We start from the raw sequence: 13,310 nt of genomic DNA on the forward strand, positions 1-13,310 counted from the left end.
AATGTGCGCTGTTCAACCAATAGAAGCAGAGATGTCCACGAGACCTACCAATCAGAGCTAAGCATGACATATCAAAGTTACAAATCGAAACAATCGCGGACAGATCGGAGGCTATATGAATAGTAAAATAGCCTACTATATTTCACTGTTATGCTGTGTGTGTGTGTGTGTGTGTGTGTGAGAGAGTGTGTGTGACGTCACGTGGATTACATTGCTTCATTTTTAAATTATATTTATACAATTATTTATTTTAGATATTAATTTGAAATGATTATAAATAAAATGTAATTGTTTAAAATAAAATAATTTTGTCTTTTGTGTAATATATCATATCAAATCATATAGATAGATAGATAGATAGCCTAGATAGATAGATATATAGATAGATAGATAGATAGATAACGTAAAAAACGTTCTGAAGTAAAACGAATAAGAAATATTTAAGCTGATATGTGTAAACACAGTGATATGTACATATCGAGGGCTTGGAACCAGAGGGGCGTAAGTGGCATTTTGGGCGAAAATGAGTTCTATATATCAAATTAAAGGTCTTGATGAGCTCTATCTAGTTGTGCCAAAAAGACGCATCAGAAATCAACCTGTATTGAATAAAGCAACGAAACAACAAAGACCTAACACAAAAGTTTGAGCATTGTTTGGAGCCAGAGGGGCGTATGTCCACTTACGCCCTTCTGGCTCTAAAAAATACATGTATGGCCTACACATTGTTTGGAGCCAGAAGGGCGCAAGTGGCATTTGACCAACTTTACAGGAGAGCCAAAACAAAATTTTGACCACACTTCAATCAACTGTATTTATTAACCTTCATCCACAACATTGCAACCACATGCATACTTATATGAGTAAGTTCTTAAGTGAACATATTATGGCATATTAACACGATGAACATATTCTAAAACCTTGCAAAATCTTGAAAATATGGCAAAAACATCAAATACGCCTTTTTGGCACCAAACATTTCCAATTCTTCTAAAGAAAAATAGGGCGTATCTGCTGATCAATGCAGAAATGATTGGTCAAAACATTGGTTAAAAACACTCTAACTTCATAACTTTTCATTTTATTTAAAATACTGTATACATAGTCATTTAATTTCATCATTTCAAATTGTTTAACATTTAATTTCCAACCGTTTAATTAAAATTTTTATTCAACTAAAGTGAACTAAAAAGTGAAATGTGTAATAAACAAGAGAAATTAAACTGTTTGAAATTAAATGTTAAACTGTTTTAAATGAAATGCATTAATGTGAACTCATGAATAAAAATTGAAATTAAACTGTTTGAAATTAAATGTTAAACTGTTTGACATGAATGTGAACTCATAAATGAGAATTGAAATTAAACGGTTAGAAATAAAATGTTAAGCAGTTTGAAATGATGAAATTAAATGACTATGTATACAGTATTTTAAATAAAATGAAAAGTTATGAAGTTAGAGTGTTTTTAACCAATGTTTTGACCAATCATTCTGCATTGATCAGCAGATACGCCCTATTTTTCTTTAGAAGCATTGGAAATGTTTGGTGCCAAAAAGGCGTATTTGATGTTTTTGCCATATTTTCAAGATTTTGCAAGGTTTTAGAATATGTTCATCGTGTTAATATGCCATAATATGTTCACTTAAGAACTTACTCATATAAGTATGTATGTGGTTGCAATGTTGTGGATGAAGGTTAATAAATACAGTTGATTGAAGTGTGGTCAAAATTTTGTTTTGGCTCTCCTGTAAAGTTTGTCAAATGCCACTTACGCCCCTCTGGTTCCAAGCCCTCGATATGTACAGTCATGTGAAAAAGAAAGGACACCCTATTGAATTATTACAAACCTCAAGATTTCTGGAAAAATGTCCTTTGGACAGACAAGACTAAAGTGGAGATGTTTGGCCATAAAGCACAGCGCCACATTTGGCAAAAACCACAACCAGTGGCGGAGGGGTGATGATTTGAGCTTGTTTTGCAGCCACAGGACCTGGGCACCTTGCAGTCATTGAGTCGACCAAGAACTCTCTGTATATGATTTTAAATCCTAAATTTTGCTTTTCTGGCTCTTTTACGGGTTTATTAAAGATTTGTGCGGACTTGTCTTCATTTAAGCCTGCTTGAATTCCTTGCTTTCGTTTATTGGACATGAAGTTAGGATAGCATGGCCACTGCTTCATTGTCATGACTAACTATATTGTCACTATTGATAATGTCGTTGCTGTCTGAGCAACAGAGTGTGTTTCGTGTCTTATCTTGGGTGTAATTGTTACTCACTCAATACACAGTCATTCCTTTAATTAGCACGGTTTCATCGACCAGATTAAACGTGTCTTTGCAGACAGATCTTCAACTAATAAGCTGCCGCCACTACAAATCCTCACATAGACAAAAGCTATTTCTTTAAGCAAACTGAAGTGAATAGTGTATTTAAATCAATAAATTAAATAAATCAACCAATCATGTTTTTCATGAGAAGTCTGTGTATTGATTAAATAGCACTGTAATCCCTAAAAATAAAGATTTAAACAGCTGCATTGTCCTCATTCATCAGACAATAGTGTTACATAAAGTTGTGAGAACCAAAGCAGCAGGCCTGTCTTGGTAGAAACTATCCTTGGTAGAAGTGTTTCCTGCTCTTCTATTTCACAAAGCAAGATCCTGTTTTGCAGAGATCTAAATGCATAAGCTTAATGATTTTGATGGTTTTCTATAACCATTCTATAGTGCTTATTCCATTTTATGAGGTAAGAATGAAGAAATAGGTTGTAATTAATTGACTAATTGTACCACTGCTATCTGTGTCTAAAGTAGTAATACAGGGTGGGCCATTTATATGGATACACCGTAATAACATGGGAATGGTTGGTGATATTAAAGTCCTGTTTGTGGCACATTAGTATATGTGAGGGGGAAAACTCCTCAAGATGGGTGGTGACCATGGTGGCCATTTAGAAGTCCACAAACAGGACTTTAATATCACCAACCATTCCCATGTTATTACGGTGTATCCATATAAATGGCCCACCCTGTATTATGAAGGGTGAGTGTATGTGACTTATTTAACATTTAGGTGTGCCTCTCCTGTCAGGATATGAATTGAGGTTGTTCAGATAGAAAACTCAAGAAGTAAATGATTACCATGGATTGGTTATCTTGACCTAGTAATATCTGATAAGTTTTGGTATAAATGCAACTGTTCTGACCATCTGCTCCATTCAAACAAAGTACACACACACACACACACACACACAGACACAGACACAGACACACACACACACACACACACACACACACACACACACACACACACACACACACACACACACACACACACACACACACACACACACACACACACAGTTGTAATCAATATATATATATAGCAATAATATTATATAAAAAAAATAACAATAATCATTTTGTGTAAATGTCATTGCCACATTCCTGTTTATCTGCTTCATTCAAATATAACCAGTTCCCCCAATAATATTCTATATTAATATAATATTCAAATGGTCTATAATGCTTTCTTTGCTGTAGCCTAATCTAATGAACAAAAATTCTTAAAAACATATATAAAATATATTTAAAAAAAAAATGTATTAATTTATTATTATATAAGAAAGGACTACATAATTTTGCATATTTGCCCCAAAGGACCCATGCCTCGTTGATTTGGTCTTGTTTTTACGATCTCTCTGATTTCAGGCAATACCAGCTGAGGCATATTGATTACATTTACTAGTCAACTGAGGTATATTGATTACATTTACTAGCTTATGTTGCTATAAGTAACATTTAGGAAAAACAGCTGCATTCCTCTCACTCCAGCATTAGTATTGTACAGTATTGTGGGAACTATAGCAGCAGGCTTCCCTTCCCAATACCACCTCAAATACAAGGTCACAGCCAGTGAGGCAGTACATAAAAGATGTCTCTAGCTAGTTCTACTCTATGGAAGCATATGGATAGCAATATTTAAATTGAAATGTAATATGCAAAATTGCATTTATTTAAATTAAAATGTATTACAGAAATTATTAGATATATTTAAAGGAGAACTCGGCAACTCTAGCGAACTCTAGTCACTTCTTCGCTGATTTTCCCTTTTGTTGTCGCATGTTTTCCCCACGAGCTCCCCCTACAGATGTGGGGGGGGCGTATATGTCACAACACGGTCGTAAAAAACTCACTTGCGGCGGCCTCCTCCCCCTCTCTACCGCTGCTCATGTGCGTTTGTTTTGATCGGAGCAAGCCAACTGTATCGTGTGGAGCTATGTCTACCGAGGTGGGTAATCTGGTAATACATCATACATGCGTGTGTGTTTATGTCGAATTGCCGTAAAGCGATTCGTGTTTCGCGCTCGTTCTCGTTCTCGCTTCTCACGAGACTTCCAATTTCTATTTTGCCGGGACGGTAGTCCCCAAGTTGCAAGGTTGGTTTTCCGCCTGGGAACGCTGGGGGGAGCGGGGAAAGTCACCAATATCACCAGAACAGGTTGTTTAACCATCCAAATGATTTCTAGACAGTTTTATTAAGTTAAAAAAGTGACCAAGTTCTCCTTTAACATGTTCAAGCGTCCGTCAGTGATAGAACCAGTACGCTATCAGAACCATTATGGTTGGAACGTCTCGCAGAGAACGTGCCTTGCGCTCATCCACATTATCGTGAGCCTGTGTCTGTTGAAGTGCTGACCTGGGCACCTTGCAGTCATTGAGCCGACCATGAACTCCTCTACTGTATACCATGTATTCATTGCCTCAATAAGCTCATTGCTTCTGCCTTAAATTAATACATTGTTTGCTAACTTCATGATTTGTATATGTACATTTCTGAAATGCATAACTTTGTATTGTAATATTTGTATTGTATTGTAAAACTTTGTATCACTTTGACTGTGTGAACACAGTCACCTCTGATAACAGATCACTCTAAATGAAGATGCATGTATTTTCTGTAAAGCTGCTTTGAAACGATATGTATTGTGAAAAGCGCTATAAAAATAAATGGGAAGTGAAGTATACCAAAGGATTCTAGAGTCAACTGTGAGACAACTAAAGCTTGGCCGAAATTGGGTCATACAACAGGACAATGATCCCAAGCACACCAGCAAATCTATAACAGAATGGCTGAAAAAGAAGAGAATGAAGGTGTTGCACTTGCCAAGTCAAAGTCCAGAACTCAACTCGATTTAAATGCTGTGGCAGAACCTAAAGAAAGCTGTGCATAAACGGATGCCCACAAACCTCAATGAACTGAAGCAACGTTGTAAAGAAGAGCGGGCCAAGATTCCTCCAGAACGATGCGAGAGACTGATGCTGTCATACAGAAAACGATTCCTTCAACTTATTGCTGCTAAAAATGACTCTACAAGCAATTGAATCACATGGTGTACTTACCCAGACCGCAACATAGTGTCGGCCCAGGGGCCTCATTTATAAAGCTTGCGTGCGCAAGTTACAAATTTTTTTAAAATTCAATCATTAGAAATATTTGTTGTGGATGCGATTGTTTTTTAACACTTTTTCTGTGGCGTGCTTTAATGTTTTAACCACAGAGATAATGCAACCCAGATAATACCAGATTGTCTGAGAAAATAGTTTCGTGCAAATAATGCCCAAGGCCTATCTATATAAATCAATTAAAAATACAATTCGGCAAGTGGAAAAGATTGAGAAAAACTTTCTCTGAAATGTATTTTACACTATTTGATTTATGTAGGCTATTCAAAAACAAGGCAAGGATAGACAACTACTTGATTTGTATTAATGTAATGTTTCTTGTACCGTTTATATAATTTGCATATGATTATTCATCCACGTGATAACGTTTAAGTTATCACGTGGATGAATAATCATATGCAAATGATATGTAGATGAGGATCTGCAAAGTAAAACTAGGCGTTGTAAGCTCCATATATGGTTATTTCGGGTGGAGACGCATGTACGCATGCACAATCTTCCGCTGACTGGGATTTATAAAGTGAATTCTGCGCAGGTTCTGGCGTACGCACAGTTTTATAAGTCTGAATATTTTTTTGCGTACGCCATTTTTGGCTTTCGGGCGCACGTACACTTTTAGTAAGGTTCCTACGCACAGTTTTATAAATGAGGCCCCAGATCCGGCCCACATCTGGGCCGTGTGGAATCAATGTGTACCAGATGTGGGCCAGATCTGGGCCAACACTATTGCTGCCTGGGTAGTTTGTCACCCATGGCTTTTGCCTTTTGGCTTTATTTTTTGTTAAATAAATAATGACACGGTGTAAATTCATACAATTTCGGGAAAACAACTTGAGGGTGAGGAAATTATAACAGAATTTACATTTTTGGGTGAACTATCCCTTTAAGAGTCTCAGGAGGAAGCTGTGGTGGCTGAGTGTTAAGGAGGAGGGTCAACATGGTCAAAGCTGTGACAGAATATAAAGTGTGATTTTTAATGTTGATAGCTCTACTTTATGTAAGAAGATGACCAGATTACTATTTTTAGCTGCTCTGTTTGTGGCTGTTTTTGCCAAAAAGACTTTCGAGAGGTGAGTCACTTTGGGGCATAAAATAAAAATTTAAATAACGCCACATTTCATGTCTAACAACATAATTAAACATATGGTGTTGATGATGTCAGAGACCAGGTTCTTCGGATCAGCGCAAAAGATGAGGCACAAATCTCTCTCCTGAAGGAACTTTCTGAACAGGGGCATCTTGGGGTTAGTCTCACATCAAGACCAGAGATTTACTTTTTTTGTTGTTTTTTCATATGCATTTGGTATTTAAACTAGGAAACTGAACATCAGATTTCCTTGTTTCCTTCTGTGTTCAGCTGGACTTCTGGATGGAGCCTGTTCATGAGTCCCTGCCTGTGGATGTTCGTGTCCCCTTTCACAGTCTCCAGGCTGTCAGGGCGTTCCTGGCATACAATCAGATCCAGTATCAAGTCATGATTATGGATGTCCAGGTGGGACTATTCCTGAAAAAAACAAAAAAACAAACTAATATTACTTACTTTAACTAATTAACCTTTTTGATTATGATTTTAATATATTTTAGACGATAAACAATAATACAACACCCATTCATTGGTTACACCAGGGGTTCCCAAATAATTTTTTGGAGTAAACTTAAAATATTTTATAATAAAGTACCAGGCCTGTGAGATATTAAGTTGATATTTTAATACTTTAGCAACAACACATTCACATGTTCTCTTATATTTGTAAATTGTCACATGACATGCAGGTAAACAAATATTTTTTTCTTAAAGTTTGATTGTTTTTATTTAAAAAATATTTAAATTTTACATTTTTATTTATTATTAGCTTATCACCAATTGAACCCCCTGCATTTCCCTCACAATCCCCAGATTGGGAAACCCTAGGTTTCTCCACAATAAATCTTTTGTCATATACATTTTTTCTTTCTTGTTGACACTATTCTTCTCGCACCATAAGGATTTGCTGGATGATGAAGAGCGTGAGATGGTGAAATATAATGCCTCTCCGAGAATTACCGATGACTTTGTCTACTCCACCTACCATGACCTGAACTCTGTGAGTGTGTTTCAGTGTGTTTCTTATGTTTTTCAGAATTTCATTACCTGTTGTATCTTTTAAACAATTTTACACACAAAATCTACAATCATTTGATCTTCACCATGCTGTTTGCAGATTTACTCTTTCATGGACATGCTTGTGGCAGAAAACAGTAATCTGGTCAGCAAAATTGTGATCGGTAAGAGCTATGAGAAACGCCCCTTGAACGTCCTGAAGGTATGCCATGATAAATAATTATATATGTGCAGTGTTAAGTGTAATGCATTACTAATTAATACATAATAAAACGTAATTGTTTGGCAAAAAACCTGGAAATTATTTGTCGTTTTAATCCTATTGTTTACTATATTTATTTGCTTGGTCAGTGTCGTTGCGGGTTTTGATTCTTATGCTGTTGTAGACTGTACTGTTGTTAGGACCTTTGAAATAATAGTCTGACTCTGTTACTGTTGAGGAAGTTACACATGGCTTAATGTGTTGAGCGCACCGGCTCTGGGGTCGGATGAGGCCCCACACAAACAGCAACCAGAATACGCAAAGAAATGTACACCAATGTGTAGGGCATTACATAAGGATTATTTTGATAGGAAGCATGGTATAGCTGAGGTTACATATAGTGGTTCTATCATAAAGCATGCATAAAACAGTATACAATACAAAATACACTATATAAGACAGTAATTAATCAAACACACAATGTTCTGGAGATATCCATGTTCCTTCATAGAAGGTTTACCATGAATGGATGGGGAAGAGTCCTTTTTTTATAGGCATTATGTGTGTTTCAAAAGGGAAATGGAGAGTTAATTTGTTCACATTCCTTCTGATCGTAAATGGCTTTCATTTCTTGGGGTTAGTTGTTCTTCGATGGTTGTCTACAGATACCTTGGTGTCTCGTTTTGTAGTTGGTTGAAGGGTTTTAAAGATTATTTAAATATAACAAATAACTGTGTATTTGATTTGTCTCAGTCACTACATTACGTTTTTAGATTAACTTGCCCATATGTGCTTATTATTTGTAACCACTAACCAGAAGTTTGAGAGTTTTTGTTTGAAAGTTTTATTTAGCATCTTTTGTAATTTCATACTTTACTCATTACTAATTTACATTTAGTCATTTAGCAGACGCTTTTGTCCAAAGCGACTTACAAATTAGGACTAAATTAAGCGAGTCATCGTGAAGAGGCAAAAAACAACGCAAGAAGTGCTCAAAATACAAAGTTCAGGCATTGTTCAGAGTTTATGTTATATTTATGTAATTATGTTATCTATTTTAGAGCTGTAGTTATCGATTTTTTTTTTTAGTAAAAATAGCTCCAAGTGAACAACAGCCTTTAAAATGACTCAACTTAATTCAAATCTCAACTTAATCTTTAATATTTGGTCACTTCTGTAGGGTAGAAATGCAACAGCCGCTGTAATTTCTTGAACAAGAATGTGCACATCAAAACATGCAAACTTAGTGCAAGGGTTAAACTTTTATATCCTGGAGGGCCACTGTCCTGCAGAGTTTAGCTTTAACTTGCCTCAACACAGCTGCCCGGAAGTTTTCTAGTAAGATTAGCTGGTTCAGGTATGTTTAATTGGGGTTGGAGCTGAACTCTGCAGGACAGTGGCCCTCCAGGAGCCGGATTGGACACCCCTGGCCTAGCTTGTTCGACTTGAACCGGCGCTGCACAGACCGATCGGTTTATGACATCAAAGTACCGCGAGAGCAATTCTAGCCGTCTACTTTCTATTCGCGGTACTTTGATGTCATTCACCGATCGGTCTGTGCAGCGCCGGTTCAAGTCGAACAAGCCTTGAATCTCCAGCGTTCAGGGTAGTACAGTTATCACGTGATATAATTAGGAGCTCTCAGAAAATTCCCAGCTTACAAGTTATGGCGTGGCCACTGGCTGAGTCAGTGTTGCGTAGAATTAAACGTTTTGCTCAAAACAAAGGAATTTTCATAGCGCTCCTAATTTAAAGCACATTTGTTTACAAGAAAGTTTAACCTATGAATGACTCCAAACACCAAAACATTTACATTATTCAGCTTCAAAAGAGATTTTGAGTCTCATACTTTTTCAAATCTATATTTAAATACAGTATGTCGTATGTGTAATATAATCACACTTTTCTCCGTTGTGATCATGTCTTTTCACTCAGTTCAGCACTGGAGCGAACCGTTCAGGTATTTGGATCGACACTGGCATCCACTCCAGAGAATGGGTCACCCAGGCCAGCGGAATCTGGTTTGCCAAGAAGGTAAAGCTATTTATTCTTGAGTTAGCAAATACAAAGATGCTTGATTCATTGGTATAATGGAAAAGGAATTGACTTAAGCACATATACGCGTGTGTTTTGTCTTGTGAAGATTGTGACCGACTACAGACGTGACCCCGTCCTCACCGACATCCTTAACAACTATGATATCTTCTTGGAGATCGTCACCAACCCTGATGGTTATGCCTACACCCACAGCAGAGTGAGTTTTAGAGTCTGATGCCTGGAAGACTTCAAATGCACATTCAATTCAGAACAACTATATTTTGGGAATAAATCCCAACTGACTGCTTTTCAATTGCGAATCTGTTTAAGGACCGCATGTGGCGTAAAACCAGAAAGCCGAACCCTGGCTCCAGCTGTGTTGGAGTTGATCCCAACAGAAACTGGGATGCTGGCTTTGGTGGTGAGATGCTTTCATCATTGAAGTTGTATTTTAAGGCCCATGTCTTGGGGCAGGTGGGGGGGGTCTGCCTTCCTTCTTTAATTTGATTGGCCATCTCAATTATTTTGACATTGACGGGTGCCGGTAGACCACTGAAGCAGACCAACCTTAAAATGTAACTTGGTTACACTTTAAGTCAATAGTCCACTTTAGACATTCTACTAACTATAAGTAACTTTGCAACTACATGTCAGCTAACTCTCATTAGAGCATACGTAGACTGTTAGGTTAGGGTTAGTAGAATAAGTTGACATGTAGTTGCAAAATTACTTACAGTCATTAGAATGTCTGTTGGGGGACCAACAAAATAAAGTTTTAGCAGATATTAAGCAGACAGTCTCCTAATACTCTAATGACTGGAATGTAGTTGGCTCCAAAGTTACTTATAGTTAGTAGAATTTCTCAAGTTTACTATTGAAATAATGTGTTACTTGTAACTTTTAAAGGGCTCTAAAGATTTATACTATTTAATACTTTCTTGTAATTGTCTGTTTTTCATCTATAGGTCCTGGATCCAGCAGTAACCCGTGCTCTGAGACTTACCGTGGACCCAGAGCTCAATCTGAGCCAGAGGTCAAGGCCATTGTGAACTTTGTAAAATCTCACGGCAACCTCAAGGCCTTTGTGTCCATCCACAGCTATTCCCAGATGCTCCTGTACCCATACGGATACAAGAGCACTCCTGCCAAGGACCAGGCTGAACTGGTATGCATGTGGAAACACACTGTTCTAGATTTATTTAAAAACATTTAAAATTAATTCTGTATTGTCTCTTCAGCATGAGCTCGCCAGAAAGGCAGTTATTAAGCTGCGGTCATTGTATAACACTTACTACAGATATGGAAGCCTCATTACCACCATCTGTAAGTAATATGAAGTGAATCTTATTCAAGTTTTGCATCACAATTACCCTGCTAACAATCTTTGTTTTGTTCTCAGACCAAGCCAGTGGAGGCACTATTGACTGGACTTACAATAAGGGCATCAAGTACTCCTACACCTTTGAGCTGAGAGACACTGGTCTCTATGGTTTCATCCTGCCAGCCAATCAGATCATCCCGACTGCTCAGGAGACCTGGCTGGCCCTGATGGTTATCATGGAGCACACCAAGAATAATCCATATTAAACATACAACAATATTTCTTTTGTGTCGAAGTGTATAAAAGAGTGTTAATAAAAACAACATAAAGAATCACCATCTTATGGATGTTGCTTTGATATACTTTATCAAATTTAAAGAATACCGGCTGTTCAGCCCTAAAAAGCTTCTGGATAGTGATATATCTGTACCATATAATTTATCAGCCGTTATTAGAGATTTTTTTATGTAATTTATCAGTATCGGTTAATATCGGATATTTAACTGTACATGCTGATTTCCTCTTTTTACATTTACATTTAGAGTATATTTGTCATCATCTAAATGCTCTCTTAAAGGTCATCTTTAAAAACGCTAACTTTAATGACACTGTTAAATGTAATCTTTAGCAAATCTCAAAATGAATATCCATACATTATAATGTTGTGATGCTTAAATCCACTTATTAATGATTAATTTTAGTTTTTAGTGTTTTATTTATTGATTTATTTATACAAAAGAGTATATAATTTTAATAGACCATTTATTGGCCTCAATATGGAAAAACTTATTAACTAATCAATTCAATTAGATTTTTTATTAATCTTTTGCATTAAATAACTCAAAACTTCCTCCCCAATCCAAATAGCATTTATATGGCATTATAAGAACGCCATACATTTATTAAACCAAAAGGCAAAAATAATTCGTGCAATATTGTGACATCATCCAGATGCATCAACACATGATCACCCACATTTACATATGATGCCTGTTGGGTGAAACCCATTAATCAGAATAATGATATAATGTTTTTATTCCTAAACACTAGAAAAACTAGTCATATAAGAGTAAAATGGGCATCAAGCCTTTCCTGCTGATCTTTAAATTCCTCTAAAGGATCTGAAAGTTTGAAACAGGCTTTTATTTTTAACAGGAGCCCAATCATATAAGTTTTCAGATTTATGAATCTATCCATACAGAAAATGTATGTGGAGTGTTTAATCAGACTATATTTGAGCAAATATTGGCGGAACTCTTTCCTTCTTTCCTTTTACCTGATAATGTTAAAAGCTAAAGTGATTGTAACTTTTGTTATCTAAACGTTCAAGTTAAATCCTATGTTTTCTATCTTATCAGTTCTAAGAAATATTTTTACCTTTAAAGAATAAGAAGTTAAAGGATACAACTTTAATGGGGTCAGGTTGGTTATATTGGAGTCAGATAAATAATTGAATTATTCACTTTATCCTTCAACTGCTGTTTGTTTCGATTATTATGTTATTGAATGATATTCAATTCACATGCAAAGGGGGTATTTCTTTAATGCAAAAAGGCTAAGATATAACAACAACAACAAAGAATGCAATTTAACAGGGAAAATGGATATAAAAATTAATTTCAAAACTTTGACACACCTAAACTTTTGCTCTTAATCATTCAGCTTATTCGGTGTTCACCCTGTCAACATTTTAACTGTCCTCGCCACACACACACACAAAAACTTACTGATTTGTTTAGCATTTCAAACCCATGATTGATGCTTCCAATGATCACGTCACTCTCATCATTTCTACAAAACTTACATCAGCAATATTCGCAAAATATCACAGAAAACAAATGAGTATTTGCATAAAAGACATACAAATATGCAGATTCTCGTAAAATATGAACTGTAGTTTCCAGTTTACCTCCTCATTTGACAGTGAACCATGGACTTGAAAAAAGTACAGCAACTTGGTTTCTTGTCAATAAACCCTGACTTGCTATATTTAGAAACAGGAGAGAAAACAGATGCAATGTTCTCATCCCTTAAACTCCATCATCAGTGTTTTATAAGGTTGTGAGAACCAAAGCAGCAGGTTTGTCTGAGCCCTGACCCTGTTAGCTCCTCGAATCCAGTCATAATCACCACCATGATAGTAGGCCTATATAAAGGGGTTGCTTACTATGAGAAAACTGTA

The 13,310-nt window shown here is 36.4% G+C and overlaps 1 protein-coding gene across 1 annotated transcript; it reads left to right on the forward strand.

Annotated features, from left to right (window-relative positions):
• The first annotated feature begins 6,416 nt into the window (after nucleotides 1-6,416).
• Nucleotides 6,417-11,445, forward strand: LOC307150961 (carboxypeptidase A1-like). The gene is made up of 11 exons (XM_079858656.1): nucleotides 6,417-6,537; nucleotides 6,630-6,711; nucleotides 6,825-6,959; nucleotides 7,453-7,551; nucleotides 7,669-7,770; nucleotides 9,706-9,804; nucleotides 9,914-10,024; nucleotides 10,138-10,228; nucleotides 10,773-10,972; nucleotides 11,046-11,130; nucleotides 11,207-11,445. The coding sequence occupies exons 1-11, from the start codon at nucleotides 6,473-6,475 to the stop codon at nucleotides 11,392-11,394; spliced, it is 1,257 nt and encodes a 418-aa protein (XP_079714782.1). The 5' UTR covers nucleotides 6,417-6,472; the 3' UTR covers nucleotides 11,395-11,445.
• Nucleotides 11,446-13,310: the final 1,865 nt, after the last annotated feature.

This window comes from Squalius cephalus, assembly GCF_949319135.1.
Source record: "Squalius cephalus genome assembly, chromosome: 23".
NCBI classification, from domain to species: domain Eukaryota; kingdom Metazoa; phylum Chordata; class Actinopteri; order Cypriniformes; family Leuciscidae; genus Squalius; species Squalius cephalus.